The sequence below is a fragment of the Podarcis gaigeae genome, assembly GCF_964106915.1.
Source record: "Podarcis gaigeae genome assembly, chromosome: 4".
In the NCBI taxonomy this organism is placed as follows: domain Eukaryota; kingdom Metazoa; phylum Chordata; class Lepidosauria; order Squamata; family Lacertidae; genus Podarcis; species Podarcis gaigeae.
The window spans coordinates 55,260,554-55,273,725 of NC_139677.1; the positions used below are offsets into that span (position 1 = coordinate 55,260,554).

At 40.9% G+C, this 13,172-nt stretch overlaps 1 protein-coding gene across 6 annotated transcripts in view; it reads right to left on the reverse strand.

Annotated features, from left to right (window-relative positions):
- Positions 1–13,172, reverse strand: part of ITSN1 (intersectin 1) — an 87,566-nt gene that overhangs the window by 61,885 nt on the left and 12,509 nt on the right. For all 6 annotated transcript variants that reach the window (XM_083735077.1, XM_083735079.1, XM_083735078.1 and 3 more), the window contains 3 exons: positions 6,822–6,881; positions 4,732–4,824; positions 2,314–2,377 (listed from right to left, as the gene is read on the reverse strand). In XM_083735077.1, the coding sequence (XP_083591203.1) occupies positions 2,314–2,377; positions 4,732–4,824; positions 6,822–6,849 (185 nt within the window). In that variant the 5' untranslated portion in view covers positions 6,850–6,881. The remainder of the gene's footprint in view (positions 1–2,313; positions 2,378–4,731; positions 4,825–6,821; positions 6,882–13,172) is intronic.

Genomic DNA, 13,172 nt, shown 5'->3' on the forward strand with positions numbered 1-13,172 from the left:
TAATACTGAACAAAATGGACCAATGCTTTGATCAGCTTCATCTGCAGATTTACTTAGCAGTAAGTTCCGCTGACTATAATGAGCTTTTCTGGAGTGTTGTATTTTCCATTGTTGTGTCTCAAAACACTTTCCTTTCATTGGTTTCATTATCTACCCCAGAGCCTAATTTTCTAGTTCTCTACTTAATATTTAAGATCAATCTATCACCATTTTACAACAACACACAGGTCCTGCTATCAGAGCACTTGTTATCCAAAATGCCCACTTCCTTACTTCTTTCTGTTTGCAGGTTGGCGGCAGCCATTTTGGGCAGAAAGCATGGAGAAAGGGAAGAGAGAGATCTGACAAATCAGAGCAGGAAAGATTGGACTGGGAACTGCTTTTCCTTTGTATTCTGCTAGTTGGCTGCAGCAGTTTGGGGTGGAAACCAGGGAGGGAGGGAGATTGGACAAATCATAGGTAAGAAATATTTCCATAGGATAATTGGAATGTATTTGGAATTTATTTGTATTTGTATAAATTGTACAACTGGGGTAATATTGGGGTAATATTAGAAAACTAATAAAAATTTGGAAAAAAGGGAAAAAAAGAAATGTTTCCATAGGAAATAATTGAAATCATCCGCTCATTATGTGAACACTCATCTAACAATCAATTTCCTGGGGACTTGTTATGTTTGGATAGTAAGACCTGTGTGTAATTGAGTTATACTGTAAATGGTCTTCCATCAATGCAAAGAGTGCTCAGAAAACTACTTGGAAACCCCTAATTGAGGTCCCCCTTGTCTCCAAGGACAGACAGAGATGTCAAAGAGATGACAAGTTAAAACAAGACACAGTACAGACCAAGTGATACCCACTATTTTCCTGATGGTGAAGAGGTTGAGTGTAGAAAAGGCCAATACACGTATTGGGTTGAGCTGTGTCTCTGGAATGTAATGAGTGAATGGGCTCAGAGCAAATGGTCTAATTTCTGGCTATGCTTCTTCATGCTACTCTATCAGCCTTTTTTGCTCCTTCCCAGGTAACATTTTCACAATTATAGATCATAGCCACAGCCTAGAGAAATGGTCATGGAAACCCTCAGCAATCTATGGCAATAAATCCAGTAACATATTTATTACTTTATGAACTCTGCTCTGGTGGAGTCTTGTATCTACCATTTTCACTGTTTGAAATGTAGCACATTAAGGAATGTGTCTCATTTCAAACTGCAAGTGCCATAAATTACCACTTTGTTTACTATGATTAAATAAAACCTTTGCTTTCATTTGAAGTTTATGTTATGAATTCATTAGCTACTCAGGAAAATATAACCTGCTTGGTCTCAAACAGCACTACTGAAAGTACGTGGAACTTTTGTTAATTATGAACGCTCACCAGAGGGAAGGATACACCCAACAAGTGGTTTTCAAGGAGTACAATTATCCTAGTAAGGCAAAAATCCAGTAATCCAGATTATACCTACTTAAATGCAGTTACTGTCTTCAGAACCATTACAGTTTGATTTGAAAGCCTACATAAGACACTTCTTAATGGATTATTGGCTTGCCAACTACAAATACTGTAAGAGGCCAGTAAAAGAAGGATTCAAGTAATAGATGCTATGCTGTTTGTTAGTTCTACACATTTTACAAGAATTTAAGAATGTCAACATACATTCTACAAGTCTGTACAAATGTAAAAAAAAATAATTATTTCATCTTAAAGCACAACCACCTTTCACATCACCATGGCTGTCAAATTTGTTTGCAGTATCTTTGATTTAAAACAAAGAGACTTTTGTGACATAGCAGTCCTTAGCAAATAAGTTATGTGCCAAGACAGAACTTTATTAAGGCTTCAACAGATATGCATATTTAAAAGGCAATTACACAGAAATCCTAAAATTCAGTAAATAAAGGCAGTTTGCAGGTCAGAGCTTATGCTTTAGGTGACTTGTTGCTCTTCCCTAGACAATAAAAAAACTTGCATGTATAGAATTTCTTTCGGCTTCTAATTTTAGAATCATGCTTCTACTTATTCAGCAAGTATTTCAGGTGGTTAATTTAAGGCTGCCTACACAAAGATATCAGAATGCAGTTTCTCAACTGCTGTATTCATGTTTACCACTTATTTCATTTCTTCATTTCTATTAGTTATTTGGACTGTTAAAAAAAATGGTTTCACAAAGGCCTCAATGAGAGCCATTTTGACAAAAGTCCTTGTCTTGAAAAGTGCACTTTGAATAAAATAGATGAAATGTAACTGTAGAAAGTTAATATATTGCTTGTGCAATTTTTGTCTGAAATGAACTCCTGAAATTTACACTTACCATATCTGTGCTAAAACTGGTTGAGGTAACCCAGACTGGAAAAAAAAGTTTCTGGCTTGATCACCTGTCAGAAAGGAGGAAGTATTTCAAATTGAATGTCTTAAGAATGATAAGAGAACCAATGTACAATAAATAAAATTTCTAGGTTGCGCTTTTAGGGTGTTCAGTATATTGCCAGTTATCCTTACACCAGGGATGGGGAACTTGTAGCCCTCTGTTTGTCGCTTGATTAACTCCAATCATCCTTGACCCAGGGTTATCCTGGCTGGGGCTAATAGAAGCCCCTGCTTTTTACCAAGCATGTATGGTAGATCAGTATTATATAAACTAGAGACAGGGGAGATTACACCATTGAGCAATCTGCTCCCTTTTGCCTTGAAGGAGCCTCTACCTTCAGAAAGAACCCTATGTCAAGTTCAGTCTGGCAGCACCCATCAGTCAGAGAAAGAGCAGCTGTATGGTGCCTGCTTACCTCCTCCGTGCCAGAAAGAAAACTTGGTTCCAACTACCAATTGCCCTGGGATTGCAGGACTGAAGGGAAGAACTCTCTGCCTCAGCCTTAACAAGAGGAACAATGGCTGGATTATCAGCAGCACCTCTGTAGTCCAAGCAAAACCAACAGCAAGGGAAGAACACTGTGTCTCAACTGGATGTAGCTGTCTGATTATAGCTCTTTATTCCTTGCAATGTCAAACCAATATTCTTTTACCTCTACTTCCCTACCCTTGCATGCTTTGTGTTTTTAGTATGTAAGGTTGAGGGACAGGCCTACATCTCATCTTTATTTATGTGAACTCCTCTGGGATACAAAAATTATAAACAAATAAAGAGAGTGTGATTTGAACTGGGCACTTCCAAGTCCGCAGGTAAGCCCCTTAGCTACAATGCCACACTAGTTTTAAAAAAATTCACATTACAGCCACCAAAGACTATGTTTTATTAGATGAATACTGTATTGAAATGTGTTAAAGGGGACATGAACAAATTCTGAACTGCACATTACTACAAACTGAAACATCCTCACTTTAGTTACCAGGAAATTCACATTGCATTAACATCAACTTAGATAAAAGGGAAACATATGGTTCCTGCTGTCTCTCCATTGCAGCAACTCTTCCTTTATTAGAATTATGTGCCTTGTGAAAGTGAGAAAGCAAACACTTTCTCCACAGAAACCGTTCTTAAAACATATGAATGACGATTTCTCATAAAACTTGGATATGCATTAATGTTCTTTTCTTTCAAAAATGTGTGGCTAGAAGACACAGCAACACAGAAATGAGGCAAAACTGCCAACTTGTTACATTTTGGGGAATAAGATTTAACCAGCTATGGTCACTCTGTAAGTCTGATCAAAACCTCCATTCCTTCTAGTAAAAGGCAATCAAAATGATCAAAGGGGCTTGAGCAACTTCCCTATAAGGAAAGATTAAAACACTTGGGGTTATTTAGCTTAGTGGGGAAAATGTGAGTAAAGAGGAAATATAGTAAAGGTGTATAAAATTATGAATGCATACAAGAAAGGAGATTCAGACTAAACATAAAGAAAAACTCCCTGATGGTTAAGAACTGTTCAACAACGACACAGACTTCCTCGGATAGTGGTAGACTCTTTCACTAGGAGTTTTTAGGCAGAGATTGGATGGCCATTTGTCATGGATGCTTTAACTGAGATTCCTGAATTGCAGAGGGTTGGACTAGTTGACCCTCAAGCACAACATGAAGACAACATTATTCCTCTTTGGTTTATCCCTGTATATAGAATTAAGAGGTATACTAGCTCTGAACATTTTACTACTTTGACTAGTAAGCGGCACTTGTATTGAAGAAGCTGGGGTGCAGCAAATAGAAGAAACATTGGCTGATAGGGCCAAGGGAAGTTGTAGTGGATCTTGCAGAACCAAATGTTTGGAGGCACCAACCATCATTTTTATATTAGCAAACTGCCTCACTTTCATACTACATCTGCTCCTCCTTTCTGCCGCTTATGGAGAACCATGCAAGAGGCAAATCTGACAGACAAGAATCAAACACATTTCCCCCCATGCACAAGAGAGTCTGCTTCTCTTTTATTTAGTAATATTATAATTATTCTAGAACTTAAGATTCCAGTATGAAAAATAGGAGACAATCTATGAGCTAACTATACATATGATCAGAATCACAGAAATCACACAGCAATGAGTTTTGTATTTTTCCTAACTTCATTTTGGCAATGCATTTACAAACATTTCACTTCAACCATATATTTTTTAAGGACTGTTACTTCCTTTGCTTCTTATTGCAGTCTTAGAAAACAAGTAGCATTGCTAAGTTGCCTCTTGGATGCTTGATCTGGGGCAGCCCAAGGAAAACCTTAAATTGCATGATGGTGGGTATTTTCGCAATGGAAGTTACACATGACAGCTATGGCATTACCAGTGATAAATCCAGATATTGGTTTCAAACTGTGGAACTGTTGATCATGTTTAGCTCTCTCTTCCACAGTTACAGCCCAGATGTCCAGGTTGCCTAATTCACAAGCAAGAGATTGAGATATTGTCAGGAAAAATAGGCTTTACAAATAATGACAGCATCAGCTATTTTCTCAATGTGCTATGAAGAATCTAAACACTGCTAGACTTGCAAAAAAAAGCTCTCTACCACTGTGGCTGAAACAGCTCCCATTGCCTCATGGGGTGCTGAAGGAAGGAAAGCTCAGCAACTGTTATAGAGGAGACCAATAAGCATACAGTGGTGTCTCGCAAGACGAAATTAATTCGTTCCGCAAGTTTTTTCTTCTTGTGAGTTTTTCGTCTTGCGAAGCACGGTTTCCCATAGAAATGCATTGAAAATCAATCAATGCGTTCCTATGGAAACCACCTTCAGACTAGGTCCGGGGACAGTCTGTCCCCCGACCTCTTCTGAAGGCTTGGGGGGGGACAAGGGCTTTTCTTCCCACCCCCAGCATTTTAAAAAACCCCGGGACAGCAGAGGACTTCTCCGCTGTCCGGGACGATCTTAAAATGCTGGCGGGCAGCAGCGAAGCCTTCACTGCCGCCCGCCAGCATTTTAAAAAACCCTGGGACAGCGGAGGACTTCTCCGCTGTCCAGGGCGATTTTAAAATGCTGGTGGGCGGCAGTGAAGCCTTCGCTGCCGCCCGCCAGCATTTTAAAAAACCCCGGGACAGCAGAGGACTTCTCCACTGTCCGGGGCGATCTTAAAATGCTGGCGGGCGGCAGGGCTGCCGCCCACCAGCATTTTAAAATCGCCCCGGGACAGCGGAGGACTTCTCCGCTGTCCCGGGGCGATTTAAAAGCCCCCGGGAAGGCAGGCAGGGGGGACAAAGACTTTTGCCCCCCACCAGCGTTCAGAAGAGGTCCTGGACCTCTTCTGAAGGCGGGCGGGGGGGCAAAAGTCTTTGCTCCCCCCTGCCTGCCTTCAAAAGCCGTCCGGGACAGCGGGAAGCACTTCCCTGCTATCCCGGACTACTTTTAAAATGCTGGCGGTGGGGAGCAAAGCCTTTCGGCCCCCGCCGGCCTTCCTGGACCTCTTCTGAAGGCCGGAGGGGGGGGGAAGGCTTTGCTCCCCACCGCCAGCATTTAAAAGAGGTCCCCGGAGATTTCCCTATGGGCTTTCTTCTTGCGAAGCAAGCCCATACGGAAATTCGTCTAGCGAAGCAACTCGCAAACGGAAAACCCTTTCGTCTTGCGGGTTTTCCATCTTGCGAGGCATTCGTCTTGCGGGGCACCACTGTATATCCTTGCTGTGCATACAGCAAGCTGGTAACACAGGCTGCTAGCAACACAGCTACAGCTTGCTGCTGAAGATCTAGAATTTATGAATACAGTTGCCAGAACCCATTGGCAACCATAAATATTCTGGTGATCAAAACAGTAAAAAGATTCTTGTATTACAAGAAGATAGTGGTTTAGTCTTTTAAAATGGCATCAGGATGTATCTTATGCTAAGATGCAGCATCACTGAATGGGTTGGTGGGAAGAAGTTGTTACAATGCACACATCTTCTACCCTGTAACATTCCTCTAGTCAGCAGCAGGTACAAAACAAATAGACATTTACTGTAGCCTCGGTTGAACAAGAAGCAAAAAGCCTGATCTCCATCTAACTATTGGAGAAAGTAACTGGCTACCAAGGCCAGTCAAAATGTGTGAATCTGCAGCAAAGGTGGAAGAGTTGGATCACCAGGTGAGCCCCCAACTAATTTTAGGCATAAATCCCCACCTAAATTGTATGACACAATCTTATCAGACCCCTGGGCACAGGCTATATTTGAGCAACAACCTCTTGCTGCCTTTACCTTCAGCCATCCCCTGCATCAGCCTCCCCCACATTCAACAACCACCCAAGAACACTCAACACATATAAGAAGTAGGGTGCTTTTTTCAACAACTGCAACTACACACTAGTTTATTAGTGTGTTCAAGACCAACTATATTTTCCTCATGAAGCTGGAAAGCAAGCATGAACAAGAAGCATGGGGGGCGGGGAGAAATCCTAATACTTACCAGCAAAAGGTGTTGGAAACTGAGCCATGGTTCAATCACCTTTAACTTGCTAACAGATGCCTGGGGAGTAAAGAGTGGCACATTAAGACAAGCAGGTATACAAAAACAACTCCTTACTTCAGAGGTATTTGCTTACTATCATATAATTTACTGATATACAGAAAACTTCTTTATAAATGCAGTAGTCATGTAAATATAATCAAGACAAAAACGGTTTCCAAATGCTATGAAATATGCCCAGGGCAACAAGAATAAAATGTTAAAGAAATACAATATTCGTCTTTCTTCCTGCTCCCAGTTACAACATTGCTCCTTATTTCAGAACCTAGTTGTTCCTGGCCATCAAATACCCAGCCATCTGCACTTAGCTGCATCCTTATAATGGCCCTTTATTTTTACCCTATTGTTACCCTGCCTCTATCCTCCACTGGCCCCTCTGCCAGTTACCAGTTCAGAAATCTCACTCATTACCTCTGCCTACAGCTCTAGAGAATTTCCCTTTCTGTATGTATTAATCAGTATAGACCCCTGTCCGTATACTGAAGATTGAATTTGGATAACCAAGTTCTAGAGTATCACATTATTAAGACAGAGAAACAGCAAATATAGTGAAAGCAGTGCTTTCAAATATTTTATCCATAGCCTGGAAAAAAATGAGATACAAGTTTTTCTTACTATGATAATCAGCAATTATGCTCTACAATATGTGCATGCCTGCTATGACTACAATAATTTTGCAGTCACTTTCTAAATTACTAAATAGCTTTTAGCCATATTTCACTGTTTCCCAGAAAACTCCATTGGAATTATATGTGATGTTTAGCAATTACAACATGAAGAATGCTAATAGCTCTTTGTTTTCCCTAAAATCTGATATCCACCCAAATAACACTAAGAATATGTACATCCCATATCTATCCAGAGGCAACCCATTTGAGAAAGACATCACCCTTGAGTAAAGTAAAGTATGTGGGTTGTATTCAATGTTAGTCCTACTGGGAACAGGCTCGTTGAAAATAATGGACATGACTAAGTAAGGTCCATTAATTTTAATGCAGCTACTCTGAGAATAACTTTAATGAAATACATAGGGTTCTATTCAACCAAGTCTCAAGTGGTTTGAGGGAACTGGTGAATCACTTAGAACAAAAGGCTAGGTAACCTCCTAACACACACAATAGCAAGCTCTGGAAAACACATAACTCAAAAATGTAGACCTAATAGCAATTTATTATGTTAACACTCAAGATTCACTGTTCTACAGCAACCAAAATCTGTTGTAAAACAAGGATAGGGAACCCACTGCCCTCCTAATATTGTCAGACTTCAACTACTATAAGTTAAGTAAGCATAACTAATGGGCGCGGATGATGGGTACAATAGCCCAACATCATCTGGAGGACCACAGATTCCATAGCCCTGCTCATAAAAGTTGTCACCTATGGTTTGAAAGCATAAAACCTTTCTTAAACTTTCAGACTGGACGGAATATGAAGAGAAGTACTACTACTACTACTACTACTACTAATTTATTTCTTGTACTCCACCCATTTGATTCCTTGTCCCAGCCACTCTGGGCAGTTTCCAGTCCTGCCTCTGCTTCATACCTTGCACAACAGCAGAACATGGGAAAGGATCTGCCCAGGTTTCATTGTCAGCAGAGTCTGTTGACTTCAAACTCTCACCAACATAAAATGCTTAAGTACCATACTCCAAGAAATGAATGGCACTCACTCTCTCTCCCAAATGCTCCTTGAAGTAAAGCAAAATCTTCCCCTAATCTTTTATAGACTCTGCATAGCTCAATATGTTAAAATATGCTAGCCACATTAGATGCCCCTATGATTGTTGATCATTGTACCCCTAAGGAAAAAGATTGAACAAGATAGACCCCATTCCAACAATAAATTAGAATGCATAATAAATTACACAGAGGTTACCAAATTACTACCATAGATGTACATACAACAGAAACTTAGAACCACACCCATTTGCTTAAAAGAAAAGTATGTTTTTCTTTCACTTTAAGTAGTTAAAGTGAAAAGATTAAAGATTTGAAGAAATTACAGTCTGAGTGTAATTTCCAGTCTTACATCCGTATAAATCATTTTGATTCAGTTGATTAAGGAAGTTTCATGCAATATACCGGTAATTGAGAAATAAAAGCCACACACCATGGAGTTCTCATAAGGTCTGGCAAAGGGACAGATTTTTTTCAATTAGGGTTGTTACTAACATTGTCACAGTGCTAACTTTGCTTTGTAGCTTAGAAGAATCTCAAGCAAAAATGAGGGTGTTAGAAATACATCAAAGAGGAAAAAAACCAAGCATCATCCTATGAGGGGCTACTTATTTGGAATGCTAATATTCTTATTTTATACAGCATCAGTGTGCATGGTGCTTTAGTGTCATCATGAGTTCTGGCCAGCAGTCCACCTGGGTGAGATCCCAAGGCTGGTAGCTGGGTCAGTGAGTTTTATCTGGGAGTCTGCATGAAGTTTACTCAAATGAGCAAACAAGACAGAGCTCAACAGCAAGAATAAATCAGCCTAGCAGGAGCGAGCAAGAAAGTACATAATGACAACCAGTACTTGGCAAGATGTCCAGGCCTGGACTGACCTACAGCGGGACCTTTCTATGGGGCTTTCATCCAACTGCAAGACTGAATGTTAATTGTATGGACAATGTTGTGACAATTGTAATGAGACCTCTGGGTACAGGGTGGTATATAAACCATTCATGAACTTCTGGGTGCAGAAAACTAGTATGCTCATCAAGAGGGCAATGAAACACAGAGATAACAGCATGATAAACCTTAATCTTGCCTTCAGATGTAGATTTGACTGGTATAAACTCTCTTGGATCCTTCAATGATGACCATATTGGTCCAAGTGCTGAAAATGGAATAGGTTTATTGGTGCGGGGAGATTATAGGCAAGATGGTCTGCGTAGGGATTTGTTTTCACTTCTAGAATTGGGGTGTTCTTGTCTATCCCCCTCCCTTTCTAAGGTTTAAAAAAGGTAAACAACTCAAGGGTGATCTTGCCCCCAAATGTCAACAACTTTGGCTAACTTCCCTCTTTGGGTGACCTCCACAAAAAAATTTTGATTTCTTAATTTTGGGTTCAAAAAATTAGGGGTCATCTTATACATGTCTTATACACAGAAAAATACGGTAATAACAACCATCTGTTCCTTAGCAAGTCTTTAACTTAGGTAAATACAACCTCAGATGAACAGCAACATATGACTTGTTACACTGTGTCATGATTTATTTAACAAAAACAAAGCCAAAATGAAGAAGCCATGTGTGAAAAACTAAGTATACCCTTACTGCTTGCACAGAAATTAAGAGGATAAGTAGCAGACTGGTGCTGATAATCAAATGCCCTTGCTTAATTGATCATCAGCAAGTGTGCCCACCTCTGTAAAATCCAAAGTTTTAGCAGTTTGCTGGTCGGGAGCATTCAGGTGTGTTTTAACACAACACTAAGGACGAAAGACATCAGCAATGCTCTTGGAGAAGCAACTGTTGCTGCCGTTGCTGCCCATACATCTGGGAAGGTTTATAAGGCCATCACCACCAATTTTAAGTCAAACATTTTAGAGTGAGAAAGATTATTCAAAAGTGAAAAGGATTGAGGACAGCTGTCAATCTTCCCAGGAGTGGACGTTCCAGCAAATTCACCCCAAGGTCAAGCTCTGCAATGGTCAAAGAGATTGCAAAAAGCCCAAGAGTTACATCTCAGGCTGTACAGGACTCAGTTGGCATGTTAAATGTTAAAGTTCATGACAGTAAAATTAGAAAAAGACAGAACAAGTATGGTTGTTTGAAAGAGTTGCCAAACCTTCTTCTCTCTAAAAAGAATATGGCAGCATGGTTTAGGTTTGCAAAATTGCATCTTAACAACCATAAGAATTCTGGAACAATGTCCTTTGGACAGACAAGACCAAAGTGGAGATGTTTGGACATAATGCATAGCACCACATTTGGAGAAAACCAAACAGTATATCAGCACAAACACCTCATACCAAATACCAAGCATTGTGGTGGAGGGGTGATAATTTGGCCTTGTTTTACAGCCACAGGACCTGGGAACCTTGCAGTCATTGAGTTGACCATGAATCTTGTGTATATCAAAGTATACTACGGTCAAATGTGAGGCCATCTGCCTGACAGCTGAAGCTTGGTTGAAATTCGGTTGTGCAACAGGACAACAATCCCAAGTACACCAACAAATCTACAACAGAATGGCTGGGGGTGGGGGGAGAATCAAGGCATTGCAATGGCCCAGTCAAAGTCCAGACATCAACCTAATCAAAATGCTGTGACAGGACCTTCAGAGAGCTGTGCATAAATACCACACCCAAGGAATACAGAGACATAAATCACAAACTAGACAACTCTGTATGTAGTTCACAAAAACAGTTAACAATAATGTAGAGCATTTCCATACTGTCTATTACATGAAATCTTAAATAATACATACAGTGCCAAGATAACAACATGCGCAACTCAGTATCTCAAAGCCAAACAGTCCAAACAGTTCTGAAGTAAGTCCATGAGAGCAACACTCTTTGTGTATACTTGTGCTGGTGTGATCCCAACTGAACTCTGAGACACCTGGATTTCAATCCGTTTCGTGAATCTTCTTCTAGTCAGTCCAAAAAGGAACAATACAATGGCAATTCAATGCTCCACCAAATAGATCAGCTCCCAACTTAGAATGGCACTCATATACAAGATGGCTACATCAGACTCACTCTACTAGGCACCACACAAAGTGTTGGCAGTGAGTGAACTTGGGGCTTCTCCTTGCAGCTACAATAAAATGAAGGATCAGATGCAGCCTGGGCAAGTCAGAGGCTTCCACGCTGCCGCCCCCCCAGAGAAAAGCACAGGAAGGACTCAGGAAAGTGTCCTCCTCCCCCCACAGCCTGGAGGCAATGCACACACACACACACACCACACATTGACAAAGCTGGTCATCCCGCGCCCGCCCTCTTTTTCCTTGCATGGCAGCTTGGGGACAGATGCAGGAAAGAGAGAGAGAAAGAGAGAGCGCAGAACAGGGGAGGAGTTGGCCTGAGGAGCCCCACTGGCAGGAAAGATGCTTCCCTCGCCAAAGCAGCTGCCAGAAGGTAAGCAATGGTGGTGATGGTGCTCCCTGCGGGGGAGACCTCTTCACCTGGGTGACAGGCACCCTGGTAGGTGGGTGGGCAAGGAAGCATCAAGCAGGTAACTTGCCTCCACCGCCCAAACTTTGAATCAGGCTATGTCCCTCCCTCATACACTGCCCCCTCCCCTTGCCTGTGCCCCCGCTTCCCTCTTTTAATGTGAGTACCAGCACTTTTTCCCCCTAGAAAAGAAGCACTAGGAAATTCATACTGACATTCCAAGCTGTGTAAAAATCAGTGATACTTTTTTTTGCAACTCTGAAACCTAACTCTGGCACCATATTGAGTAACGACAGCAGATAAAAGAGGAATTCTCAATTGCTACACTATATTAAGAAAATTTGGCAGTTTTACCACAGTCAAAACTGAGATTTTAAAAAAGCAATGCACTTTTAAATAGTGAACACACTTGTGGGACCAAAAAGATTATCTCACTTCTGCAGATGATTCAAGGTTGAGGCATAAGTAAATATTAGCAGAAGGGTGAGTAATAAGTTATGAAAGATTGTATACCATGTTCACTGCACAACTAGCTGTAATCCAGACTTCCTGGATTAGACACAGTACAAGAATCAAGGCGTAAATAGAAATTAAATTTGTTGACAAGTAACACTAGCAGCCTCAGTGTTTAAGAGTGCATTTTAGCAGGTATGGCTGCTGCTCCAACCATTTTTGGCCAAAGCAATTCTTACATTGGTAACCTCAAGGCTTGATTACTGCAATGCACTTTATGTGGGACTACCAGCACGCCTGATCTGGAAGTTCCAGCTAGTGCAGAATATTGTGGCTAAACTGCTGATCATAGAATCATAAAATTGTGGAGTTGGAAGGGACCCTGTGGATCATGGGAACAGGCTACTGACAGCATGTAACACTGGTGCTTAAAAGCTTGAACTGGCTACCTAAAGTTACCAGCCCAAGTTCATGATTCTTGGGGGAGTCTTTGTTGGTGGTCCTCCATGGCTCAAATGCACAGCTTGTAACTACTAGAATCTATGCATTCAGTTAAAAAAAAAAAAAACATTCATTATTGTGGAACTCTAACCAGACTGAGATTAGCCAGACATCCTCTTTGCTGAACTGCTGGCACATGCAAAGACTTTGTTATTTCACTAGATGTTTAAAGGAAGTGCTCAGGACTGAGATGAATTTTCCCTGTTCTTATTCTTTGTA